We start from the raw sequence: 12,995 nt of genomic DNA, 5'->3' as shown, positions 1-12,995 counted from the left end.
AATCTGAAAAATCTCTATCCCTTCCACACACTACTCCTTTCCCCTGCCGAGTGAGTCACGCCTACCCCGAAAGGGAAATGGCTTAATGGTATAATAATAATAACAATAATAATAATAATAATAATAATAATAATAATAATAGTAAACCGTAAGAGATAGGTAAAAATAGATATCATTTTTTAGTTTTGAGTACCGTATATACTACATTGTAATGTGGTATCTATATCATAAACTGACATTAATTTTGATCTATCACTTACGGTTTATCGGATATTCATTGATAATAATAACAACAACGATAATTCATTCTTTGAACGCCCCACTGAAACGTTCTCAAATGGCGGACATTTTACAGGCTCAGGGAACGTTCCGAAGGTTCCCGCAAAACGTTCCTGGAATGTGCTACTAGGTTACTAGTGCTACTAGGGTACGGAGGAGGTGAAATAGGAGAGACGGAAAATAGATGAGACTTCACTGTATTAACATAATAATAATTTCTGAAAAGAATCTCGCTTTCGTAGGTCCCTACTGAAAATTCCTATATAGAAACCTACATCCCATACAGGATCCTGTATATGTTTCTGTATGAGACCATATCCAGATGTGCAGTAGTCTTATATAGAACCCACGTCTGCGCAGACGTATTTTTTTGGTCCTCCAGGAGCACCTAGATACATGCGTACCATTAGTTAGGTACCATTATGTACCTTATTGGAAAGTGTCCTATACAGGCACCTATATAGGATCCTATGTCATTTCCTATAGGTGGCACATATAGGTGAAACATATAGGATCCTATGTAGGTTCCTATATAGGATCCTATATAGGAACCTATATAGGAATTTTCAGTAGAGGTTATATGCGTGCATTTCAACTTAATTTAAAATAACAAAAATACTATACGCTAAATAAAAAACTGAGATTCAAACCACTATAGTGAATTGCAATCATAAATCGCAACTGAATATTGTTTTTCAATTTGAGTTTGAACAAAGTTCTTAAATCACTGCTACTTGATGATAACATTCTCAGAGGCACTTCGCGCTCAATAATCAGGTTATGTAAATGATTCTCTTTAAAAATAAAACAATGTTGACAACATGAAATGAAATAGAAAGCATTCACGTTTTTCAATATAATGTTAATAAAAATTAGGTTTTCCTATTGAATACAATTAAAATAAGTGATGTGAAATGTAAAGAAGTGCATGGTGGCTCAATTGAACTGCAACTTTTTAGAACGCCGTATTTTTTATATAAAATTTAATTTTAGTTAAGCAATTAAAAAAATGGTATAAAACATTCAAATGTTACAAATTCATGTTGAATTTTCTACATGGCCGCCTTGAGCAATGAACTATGGCTCTTAGTCAGTCGAAAAACGAATCACATGCTGCACGAATGTGCTCCTGCGGGATCTTCACCCATTCACGAAAAACTTTCTTGAGCATATCGACATTCTGGTGTTTTGTTGGTGTTGCCCTTGGCTTGCAAAATGCCTGAAACTGAACAGACGTGCGGGTTTAGTTCTGATGATCGTGGAAGCCACTTCGCGATGAAGATGAAGATCCCGCAGGAGCACATGCGTGCAGCGTGCGACTCGCTTTTCAACCGACTCAGAGCCACAGTTCGTGCCAGCAATATCCGACTCTCCAAATTTTGCTGTAGACGCAGTTGTCATTTATGGGTTCTACTTGACGATCATTCTCTGATGTGTAATTGATATTTAAAAAATGATAAATTTACTAAATTCTAAAAAAATATTTTAAAAAGTATGTTTTAAAAGTGCTATATATCGTTGTATTCCATCAAATACAGCTAAATGTAGCACTTGAATTATAAGGCATAGATTATCATTATTATTACACCATTAAGCCATTTCCCTTTCGGGATTGGAATGACTCAGTCGGTGAGGAAGGGAGTAATGTGAGGAAGGGCTTATAGAATTTTTAGATTGATCTAGAATTCTCGTATTATTTACCTAAATAACACGTTCGTTCCGCAGCACTACTCCGACCCGGGTGGCTGATCAATCTCTGTAGCAATCACCCCAAGTGAAGAGCCTCACAAAGTCGTTTTGTAAGGTTCCCCACTTGTGTCCATTTGTGTCCAAGGTCTTTTGTGTCAGGGGCCATTCACTCTACTGACACTCTTTTTATTAACTATATTCCGCCATACTTTTTGTCCTTGCATATTTCTCTAGCTTCTTTTATGTCCATGCATTTTTTCATGCAAGCTCTCGTGTTTTTGTGACTTCTCATGTCTCTTCTAACTAGGGTCTCATTCATACATTCTAACCATTCTTTCCGCGGTCTACCTCTGGGCACGCTGCCATTTACTTTACCTTGATACACTTGTTTCGTTAGTCGTAATTTGGCATTCTCTCAACATGCCCGAACCATCTTAACCGATTTCTTTCCCATGTGTCTACTAGCGTCTCTTCTGCGCAACATTCTTTTAGAATTATCTCGTTACTCACTTTGTCCATCAGAGTTTTCCCGCATATTATGCGCATGAATTTCATGTCAATTGCGTTAATTTTACTCTGATCTTCATCTTAATAAGTCCATGTGTCGCTGTCGTATATTACAAGCGGTACAAATATAGAATTATGTATTGATTATTCTATAAAATGCAGCTATATGCGATACTTTAAGCAGATTTTTGTTTAAATATATATTTTTTGATTTAATCAATTCAAGATTTCTAAAATTCTATCACACGTTTAAAAATGATCAGTATTAATTTCGTAAACTGAACTAATCGGGAATATTCTTATTTTTAATTAATTATTAATTTCCCCACATGACTCACTGCTTTCGTGAAACAGAAAGATCGTAGTGTCACATATCGACGGATGGATGAATTTCACCCGTCAAGTGTAACGTGACGACTTTTTCTCCAATTTCAAGCGTCTAATGCAGATTTGTTTGTACACCTTCGTCTATCCGATGCCGTAAATTCGAATAAATTACATTTCTTTATTTATAATATAGGTTTTAACAGAGTATAATAAATATAATAAACAGAGAGCAGACTTACGTGAATTTGGTGGCAATGGACGACTAAATATCTGCATGCGTATATCGTGGCGGTAAAGAGAAGCTTGGTTCGATCGGAAACCTATTTCTCATTAAGGGTCCCCGATATGGCATCAAAGGACCACCCATCATTAGTGGTCTTGGAGGAAAATTCTATTCAAATAATAGATTCATATTATATGTGTTATTCTAAAGTGAAACTAAATAAATAATTATTAAGAATTCTAGACGGTATCTTACCCCATGACAACATACGAGAACAGGGACAGGAATACGAACACTAAATGGTACTTGTGTTATATAATTAGGTATGGGAGACATTCTTCTATCTCTAGGTTGCTCCATATTTCTTTCGTCAACAGATCTTTCTCTCTCTCTCCCTTCTCTTGATCTTTCTCGATATTCTCGACATGACTGTCCATTTCTATTAAGCCAGAAACAAAAATTAGACTTTTGTACAAAAGTACTCAGTAAACGTTACACTTAAAAACTTTTTGTTTATACTTATTCTTCATCTTACCGAGATAAATGATCATGTTTTGAATAACTTCGTTTTCTTTCTTCAGAATATGAGCTATCACGAGATGACCTGCGTTTTGAGAAAAATTCTTTCCGATCTAGATCATGCAACCGATCTCTTTTTATGTTTTCTCGACTACGGCTTTGGTGGGCATCTTTGTATCTATAAAAGTGTAATATAATACATATTAAAATATTATTTATTACTTCCCATCTTATTTTACCGACTTGTCATTATTAACTTACTTCGTAATTGCCTTTTTCCTAATTTCTTCAATCGAACTTTGACGCTCTCTTCGTTCTCTTGATCTTCCACGAGATTCTCTGTACCAATGTTTATTTCTGTCAATACAAAAACAAAAATTTCACTTTTGTAAAAAAGATTACTCAACCAACATAGTTAAAAACCTTTCTTTTATATTCAATCGTTATCTTACCGATATGAACGATCATGTTCTGAATCGCGCCAGTTTCTTCCTTCAGAATACGAGCGTTCACGAGACGACCTGCGCGTTGCTGAATATTCTTTCCTGTCTAGACGATGCCATTGATCTCCTCTTTCGTCTTCCCGATTGCGGTTCTGGTGGCCTTCGTTGCGCCTGCAAATGTGTAATATAAAATGAAATATATATTATAATCTTATCTCTCTATATTAGAGAAATTCTGAGAAACAAGATTGTTTTCTTTTTAAATTTTAAATAATAATTTTTTAGAACTGTACGAATATTTTATTTTATATAAAAAGTAATATCCATTACTCTTGAAAGTTCATTAAAAAATAGTTGAAGTAAGATCTAAATAAATAAAAATGAATCATTTGTAAAATTAGGCAAAAAGTGCTTTTTTCCTATTGTGATAACTTGAAGCGCTAAAAGAAAATGTAATTTGTATTTTAAAGAGAGCTAAAAAAACTTTAATTTTAAGAAATTTGTCGATGATATTCAGAGAATAAAGAAAAGTTGTGTATTGTCCCTAATATAAATTTTTAAATACCGATTCAGAATAATAGCCATGATTATGAAGAGCGAATAAGCAAGTTTATATTGTTATAAATAATATACAAAATTTACCTTTTTATGAGTAAACATTTTAAAAGATCATAAGAAACAAGTTTAAGAGGTCAGTTTTTTTAGGACTTTTTTCAGATTTCTTAAAGGTTTAAAAAAAAGAGAATGAATTGTTTTGCATAAAAAGAAAAGGTTTTACTTATATCTACAATTAGGAGAAAAGTCGGTTCATAAAGTTTACCCAGATGCTAAATATTAACATAAAAAGCATTTAGAGCAATGCTCAGAATTTTTAATTTAGAAACTATTGAAAACGCAAGAAATCAGAATAGTTTTCTTTGTCAAGTGTTTACTTTTTGCCCAAATACAAACCTGAATGGAGATAACGTCGCCTCTTTGGGACCTTTATCACGTCTTCTTGAAAAAATCTCTTGAGAACGTCTTTTTGACGAATGCATCTTCTTTCCTGATGGCAAATAATTCCTTATGATTCTATTTACTTTTTAATTGAAGCTAGATTAACACGAAAAAATATTTAAGCATATACCTGTTCTTTCAGTGTCGATTGTTTTAACTGTTCGGTGTTCTTCTACTTCCTCGGTAGACGTCGAACATTTAAAATTCTTTACTTCGTCCCGATCAAATATCGATTTTATTCCTTCATCTGTTATATTTACATTTAGTTTATTTTGTATCCAAAATAAAGCAGCATTTTGCAAACTCATTATGAAATAATAATTTCTAATCTAGACATTGTTTCTTAATTTTGCAAAAAAAAAATATATATATATATTTAATTATCTAAATAAAATAACATGAAAACAATCCTTGAAGATTTTTGGATCTTGAAGATGAAATGTTCGTAGCGATAATACCTGATTTAAAGTATATTTATGAGTTTGTAATACTATCAAATCCAATTTAAATTTTAATTCGATACAAATTTTATAACTGCTATTTGAAAATTTAGTCTGTTTTTATGAAAAAAAATTATCTTCAAATTGACGTCTACAATCTTCAATTTGCTGTCTTTAATCATCGAATTGCGGTCTTCGCTTTTCTTGGGTTTACGGATCTGCAAAAAATATTAGTGTTGATATTATGTTTCATGACTAAAAATCAAAATCTGAACCTAAAACTTCAAAACTGATATCGATCAGTGACTTAAATCTTAAGAAATAAAAACCAACGACAAATTTGATACTTCATTAAAATAATCATATAAACATTTTCAAAAGTCGATGAAAAGACCACTAAGCCTCTATTTGAATAAGAAACCATGACGAATCCATACTTTTATTTAAAAATAACTAATTTTTTACTGTATTAAAGTAATTTGAACATTCATGAAGTACTTGAATTTAGTTGAGTTTTTCATCAATAAAGTTTCTGCTGCATGATTTCGAGATTTTGTAGAGATTTTGAAAAAGAATGACCTGAGAAATCCTGTCAATTAAAAGTCGTAAAACTCTACATGATGTAATTTTTACATTACTATACTTTCTTATTGAAAATTGGTGGTAAAAATATGTACTAAATGTCAAAAAAATAAATAGAAAACAAATCAAACTATTGTCGCAAAAATCTTGGCAAAATAAATTTTACCAAGAAAAAAATTTTAAATACTGAAAATCAGATGCGCCGTATAATTTTCATTAAAATTTTAAGAGAATGTGAACATTTAGTGTATTTTACTTATATTTTAGTTGAAACTCTACTATAATTTTTACGCACAACGATATGATAGAACTTATGTAAAACGGTGACATGTTTAGTTTTAAAATATTAAGTTCTCTTTTATTCTTAGAAAGACAAGAATTTATTGAATTTTCTAAAGCACATCTGTAACTGGCAACACTTTAAAATTTTATTATAGCAAAGTTACAAAGAAATAAAACTGTTTAATTTGTCATGGATATTTATTAGGCATATTAATATGCAATCAGAATAAGAAATAAACCTCTGTAATAATGTATTTATTAATTTTTTGGGGTACAAATGGTTGTAGTTTCAAGTTAAATCATATGACATGTCTTCATTTTATTTCATTAATAATCTACAATCATTTATTTAGAAAGGACAAAAATAATATCAACCGGAAATGTCGATTTTTTAAACGAAATATGTAGCGCCCTCATAGCCGGAAACAGGTGTTGTGTCATCACGCACCTTCAAAGCTGAAGAAAATACATGGTCAATTTAATCAAAACAATCAAAATAATTAATCATTAAACGTTTTTTGGCTAAAAGGCTTTATTTTAATGGAGCATTATTATGTCTGGATACGTTAAAGACAGTTCGGATAATTTTCGAAAATTGATTACACAAGTGATTTTTTTTGCTGCGAAGAACTGAAATTTCAACGTTGCTGGGACTCGAGGAGTAAAAGCGAAAAAATAAGTAAATGCGATAAACGACAATAAACCATAGAAACATTTATTTTTATATATTTAATTTATTAATTTAGAATGGCAATTGCTTGATGGAAATAGTAAGATATATGGGACAGAATACGTCAAGTGTTCCCACCTGAAATTGTTTTTTTATCGGTTTGAAACTTGGCTTAATTATAGTCCTAGTGGACCTATATTAACTGACCAAACCATACGTCCATTTACAAATTGGTTGTCAATACACAGTGGCCTGAAGTTTTTGGACTTTTATTATTCTTGTTTTGAAAACTTTTCATGTACTTTAAGTCTATCATAAGATTATTTTTTCATTATGCTTTTTTTGAATATCAAAATTAGAATTTTTTGAAAAAAATCATACTTAAAATTTTGTTTGATACCTTTTTTACACTTTTTAACGGCATATGGAAGAAAAAGTGGGCTGGAAATAACTTCATGGTCAAATTGATATTTTTACGCTCGAGGGAGGGTACGTGGTACTCTCAAGCGTTAAGAACTCAATTTGGCTACGAAATTATTTCAAGCCCACTTTTTTCTGAATATCTTTAAAAAGTATAAAAAAAGCTAATAAACAAAATTTTAGTATGTTTTTAAAAAATCAATTTTGGTTTTAATTATGACTTTTATGTTATAGAAAAACAACGTATTTTACACTTTTCTATTTAAAATAAAAATATTTGTAATTATCGTTAAAATAATTTTCGCAACAATATACCTTTGGGTATAGATATAAATAATTTTCCTGGATTTTTGACAGAAGTGTTTTTACATTTAGGAACAAGATATCAATGATAAAGCTGTTTTTCTTCCATTTTTATGGAAAAACGTGGATCGTACGGCTTATATTTACAAGCTTTTGAAGGCGTGCTCCTTCGCATGAATATGGCGAAACGGATACGACAGAAATAGGAATTTTAAATATGTACACATTCTTCTTTTTCAAATATATAATTGAAAAAAAATTTTTTTACAGTATATTGGTATTATTAGTGGTTTTAGAGTATATACTTTAATATGTAAAAATAAAACAAATAAATCGTAGATGAACCTATTCGTACTTCACTTCAAAGACTAATCTGTGTAGAAACTTATTCTACGACTTTCGAAGTGGCATCGTTTGAAAGATTAGAAAATTTCGCGTCGAATCCGACTACATTAAAATGATTTTGAAGAAAGAGTCAACAAATATTTATCTTCAAAGTTCAAGAGTAAATCCTACCATTTAAATCTAAATCAGAGCATTATTAAATATTGTGTAATTATAGACTATTTATAAAAAATATTTACTCGTGCCCTAATTTATTGTATGATATAACGTCAGATTCCTTTATACGTATTCCATTGCATACATCTGATTCCTTTCAGGGGATTGTAGGGGGCGGGTAAAAGTAAACGAAAAAGTCCCCTAAAATTATTGGATTTTAGTCATATTTTGGGACCAACAGAGAGTATGCATTTTATGTACGTGCGATTATGCGTGGCGTGTGCACGTCCATGCGAACATGCATTCCCCCACCAAAGCACTTGACGTAGTGATGGCAATCTCTCAATTCCCAATTCGTTAATGTTCGAGTTTGATCAAAATGAAAAATAACTTCTAACAGGATGTCCAGCAATTCTTGGAAACGAAATTCATGGCCTTTTCCAGGTTTTCCAGGTCAAGAAGTCAAATTTTTCTAGATCTCCTTTTTTAACGTCAAATAATGTAATAACCATTTATTATAGATGTTAAAAATGAACAATTTCATTTTTTATTAGTCAAAATTTTCTAAAGAAAGCAGAACAATACATAAGAAATTTTTTATTTTTTTTGCAGGCACAAGACAACTTTTAAATCCTTAAAATCTTTGCAATTATTTGAAAACTTTGGGAAATCTTCTGAAGTATTGAAAGTCTTTGTGGAATCTTGAAAATTCCTAAAAATCTTTTGAAATGTTTATGCAAGCTTTATGATGTCTTTCTGAAAATTTTTGTATTCATTAAGGGCACGTGATATTTAGAAAATTGTCGATTTTACCAGTTTTAGGTTCCGACGGCTTTTTTTCTTTTATAATCAATATTTTTTCTTAAGAATTTGGGGCATGATAGCGACCATGCTAACGGACGTCCCCACACACTTTTTTTTGGTTTAATTCGAAAACGATTTAATTTAGCAAAATCTGATTAATTTTCATAGAGCTTAGGAATTAGTATCAATTTTACCAGTTTTAGGTTCCGACGGCTTTTTTATAGAATAATCAATATTTTGTCTTAAAATTTGGGAAATGATAGCGAACATGCTAACGGACGTCCCCGCACACCTTATTTGTGTTTTTTTTTCAAAAAAATTTTTTGATATTGCTAACAACGTATGTACATTTGGACGTTATGTATGTTACAATTCTCCTGTGCGTTACTTCCAAACTACACAATATTTTTGGACGAAAACTTTGGACTTGCAAATAAACATAGTAAATAATCTCCCGGAACTAACACTTTTTGCAGGAAATCAAAAAAGTTTATTTCATAAATAATTTCCAGATTATCGGAAAGGCACAAATGAAAAACAACGTAACCTCAAAATAATACATATGCATAAAATTTTTATTTGGCACAATAAATTTTTTTGTTATTATCCCTCAAAAAAGAGTCCGGAGACGTCCGTTATGATATTTTGTAGCATCTCCGAATTCACTTTTTAAAAATTTTCATTTTTGTGGAAAAAAAAGCCGGGGAAACTGTAAGTATCACATGCCCTTAAAAATTATATTAAAAATTTAATCTTATTAAAATCTTTTGAAATCCTAGAAATCTGGTATACCTTTGTTAAAATATTTGCAATCTTTTGAAAGTTTTAAAATCTTTGTGAAATCTTTCAAATCTGGTGTACACGTCTTTCTTAAATCGTCGACACCCTTGCAATCTTTATGAAGTCTTCGAAATCTTTGGGAGAAATTTGTGAAATTTTTCATAAGTCTTTGTTTTTCAAATCTTTTGAATTCTTTGAAATCATTTAATTATTTGAAATCTTAGTGAAACTTCGAAATGTTTTAAAAGCTTTGAAATCTGGTGAACTGCAATTCTTTTTCAAATCTTTTAAATCCTTTAAAAGTGTCAAAATCTTTGAAAAGGACGAGTAGTGAGTAGTGAAAAAGAAACCGAGTGGTATTTTGAATATCACAAAAAAATGTATACTTTAACATTCTATATTAGCGGAGACGAAATAAAAAATTTACAGAAATATTCATAATTTTGAAGTCTTTTCGTTGCAATGTGTAAAGTAATTTTTTTAAGTCGCTGGACAACCTGTTTAATGAATTTCTGTTAAAATATTTGTACAAGAATTCATTAAAAATTATTTTTCAGTTACATAAACCTAACAAATAATGATCAAGAACAAATAGCCCTTTAAAATACGTTTTAGAACAAGTTTTTTTCCTAAGGGTATTTCATACTTTTTGACAATTTTTCACAATTATTGATTAGAAATGTCTTTTTAAGCTTTTATTCAAAATTTAAATAATTAAAAAAATCACCTTCGAGTTATTATTTTTAACCCCATAGTAATACGCTGAACCCCCCAAAAACCATACCTATTACTTTCAGATAAAGAAGTAACAATTCGCTCTAGACCATGCCGCCAAACAATTTTTAAATTATAAATAATCACCCAAGTCAAGCCCATAAAACTCCAAGCTACATTCCCAATCCCATAATAATACTTTGCAACTCCCATAAACCTCCCCTAGTACTTTTAACTCAAAGAATACAAAGTCGCTCATGGCGATGCCGCAAAAAAACTTTAAAATTATAAATAATCACCCAAGTCACGTTCATAGAACTACAAGCTACATTTCCAAGCTCACAATAATACTCTGAAATCCCACAAAAACACACCTATTATTTTTAGCTAAAGAAATACTAACGTTTTTGTAACTGAAAAATAACTTGTACTGAATTCTTCTTTGAATTTTTTTGCAGATTAGCTGCTTATACATTTTCACCCTCTAATTACCGACGGCAGTATAAATAACAAACGAAAATCAATCAAGTAAATACATATAAATATTACTTACTCTATTTTGCATTTTGCAGACACAGAGAAATATTCATACAAATCCTTGGTTTCGTTCCTGTTGAATTGGTCTCATATCTCTTGACATCCGCTCATAAGGTAACAAGATAGATCCTGAATGAAAAAAAAATAAAACATATGTATTTACAATTTCAATTGTATAAAGAGGAATATGTTATGAAGGGTTAATTGAAAAATTTAGTGTCAAAATCTAGAACAAAAGCTGAAGATTCCCATACTAAAATCACACGAATTCGTGCAAGAGTTGTGATATGCGCATGTGTAGCGATTTAAGCATGATTGGATTCCGTGCGAAATTCGGATCGAATTCTTCTAATTTTCTTTAAAAAAGTTAATTTTTTTATTTCTTTATCTGCCTTTTTTCATGATTCTTGTTCTTGATTTAAATATTTCAAGTAGAATAGCTAGGAATGTGCTCATATTCACATGTTTTTTAACGCTAAAAACTTTTTATCCTAAGCTGATGACACTTTTAAAATAAAAAAATATTTTCAGACAATTTGGATACAGTACCCTCCAACCTATGTTATTTGTTATGAAAATACCTTGCAGTAATGATCTTTATATAATTATACTGAGATAGAGTTCGAAAGAAATCGAATATTCAAGATTTGTATAGGGCGGATTTTTTTGAAACTTGATCTTTTGAGGCATTTGAGGTATTTTAATTAGTATTCATTCCAGAAATATTGGATTCCATTGCTATACAAAAAAATTAAAAGGCGATTTAAAAAAAAGTATCCACTTAAAAATGTATATATCCCGCACAGGGCATTGTGTGGATATAGCACGGGACGGAAATGTCGATGTTCTTGGAATATGCCAAGGATTGCCCGGGAAATTTTTCAGAATATGCTGTGTCCTGTTGAGATATCCTCGGCGGTTTTGCCAAAGGTATCATAACAAGCCTAACAATACAGATGATTTTAAACTTTTTTATGCACGCGTAATATGAATTTGAAAGGATATAATATTGAAAAAAAGTCCAAAAAGAGTTGTAAATGCGGGACACCACCCTATGTTGCGGGATGAATTATAAGGCGGGACACGAGCTATGCTAATGCGGGACGGTTGGTTATGGTAGTAAAGATATCTCTACTTTCAATAACTATATGTTGTAGGGGAATTTCCCCTCATAATAGGAAACTATGATCACGTTTAGAAAATAATGTAACAACGTCATTTTGTGCAGAATACCAAATTTCTTCGATTTGAAACTTCTAAATTAATTTGATGCAATTTATAGAAAAATAGAAGCATCAGCAAAATGTTTCCGATCCGAAATCATATCCACGTATTTTCTAAGGAAGTGCCTATGCGTACAAAAAACGGTTATTCATACAGAAATTTCGGTACAAATCGTTTATTTTCCAGTCCCGCTATTCGGACCCAAAAATTTCCACTACTTGTACTGAAATTTCGGTACACGTAACCGCGACCAATTTCTAATGCTAACTTAACCCATTAACGATCAAAGCTATCAATTTTATAACATAAATTTGACCGCAAAATATATGGGTATAACAAAACAATAAATAGATAAAAGTACTGTTCCTTATGTTTTTGGGTGATCTAAATTCGAAACCGTCGTCAAAATACGAATATTTTTACTTCAAAATTAAATATGGCGGTTTTTGCATACAAAAATAGTGAAAAATGTTTGATTTTTTATTTTTATAATTTTTTTCAGACATAAAACGCTTTTATATCTTAAAATTTCTTCAACCATCGGTGAAGAAAATTCTTAAACTTCAACAAAAAATTTTATATATCTTTTTGCTTCCAAAATGGCGGACAAAATGCAAAAATGTTCCAAAAACTGGTTTTTCCATCCTCTTCGTTTTTCTCAAAAACTTGAAAGTTTAAAAAAAAGTTCCATAAAATAAAAATGTCTTGAAATTAACCATAGAAACTTTCAAGTTTTTGAGAAAAACAAAGATGAT

General features: G+C 30.9%; 1 protein-coding gene across 1 annotated transcript in view; it reads right to left on the bottom strand.

Moving 5' to 3' along the window:
* Window positions 1-12,995, bottom strand: part of LOC117179654 (trichohyalin-like) — a 47,818-nt gene that overhangs the window by 10,296 nt on the left and 24,527 nt on the right. The window contains exons 5-11 of the mRNA XM_033371663.1: window positions 5,114-5,230; window positions 4,939-5,032; window positions 3,997-4,158; window positions 3,806-3,901; window positions 3,561-3,722; window positions 3,281-3,464; window positions 3,042-3,193 (exon numbers count right to left, since the gene is read on the bottom strand). Of these exons, the coding sequence (XP_033227554.1) occupies window positions 3,065-3,193; window positions 3,281-3,464; window positions 3,561-3,722; window positions 3,806-3,901; window positions 3,997-4,158; window positions 4,939-5,032; window positions 5,114-5,230 (944 nt within the window). The 3' untranslated portion in view covers window positions 3,042-3,064. The remainder of the gene's footprint in view (window positions 1-3,041; window positions 3,194-3,280; window positions 3,465-3,560; window positions 3,723-3,805; window positions 3,902-3,996; window positions 4,159-4,938; window positions 5,033-5,113; window positions 5,231-12,995) is intronic.

This window comes from Belonocnema kinseyi, chromosome 9, assembly GCF_010883055.1.
Source record: "Belonocnema kinseyi isolate 2016_QV_RU_SX_M_011 chromosome 9, B_treatae_v1, whole genome shotgun sequence".
Lineage (NCBI taxonomy): Eukaryota > Metazoa > Arthropoda > Insecta > Hymenoptera > Cynipidae > Belonocnema > Belonocnema kinseyi.
The sequence above is the reverse complement of the archived record's forward strand: the minus strand, read 5'-3'. Positions and strand labels throughout refer to the sequence as shown.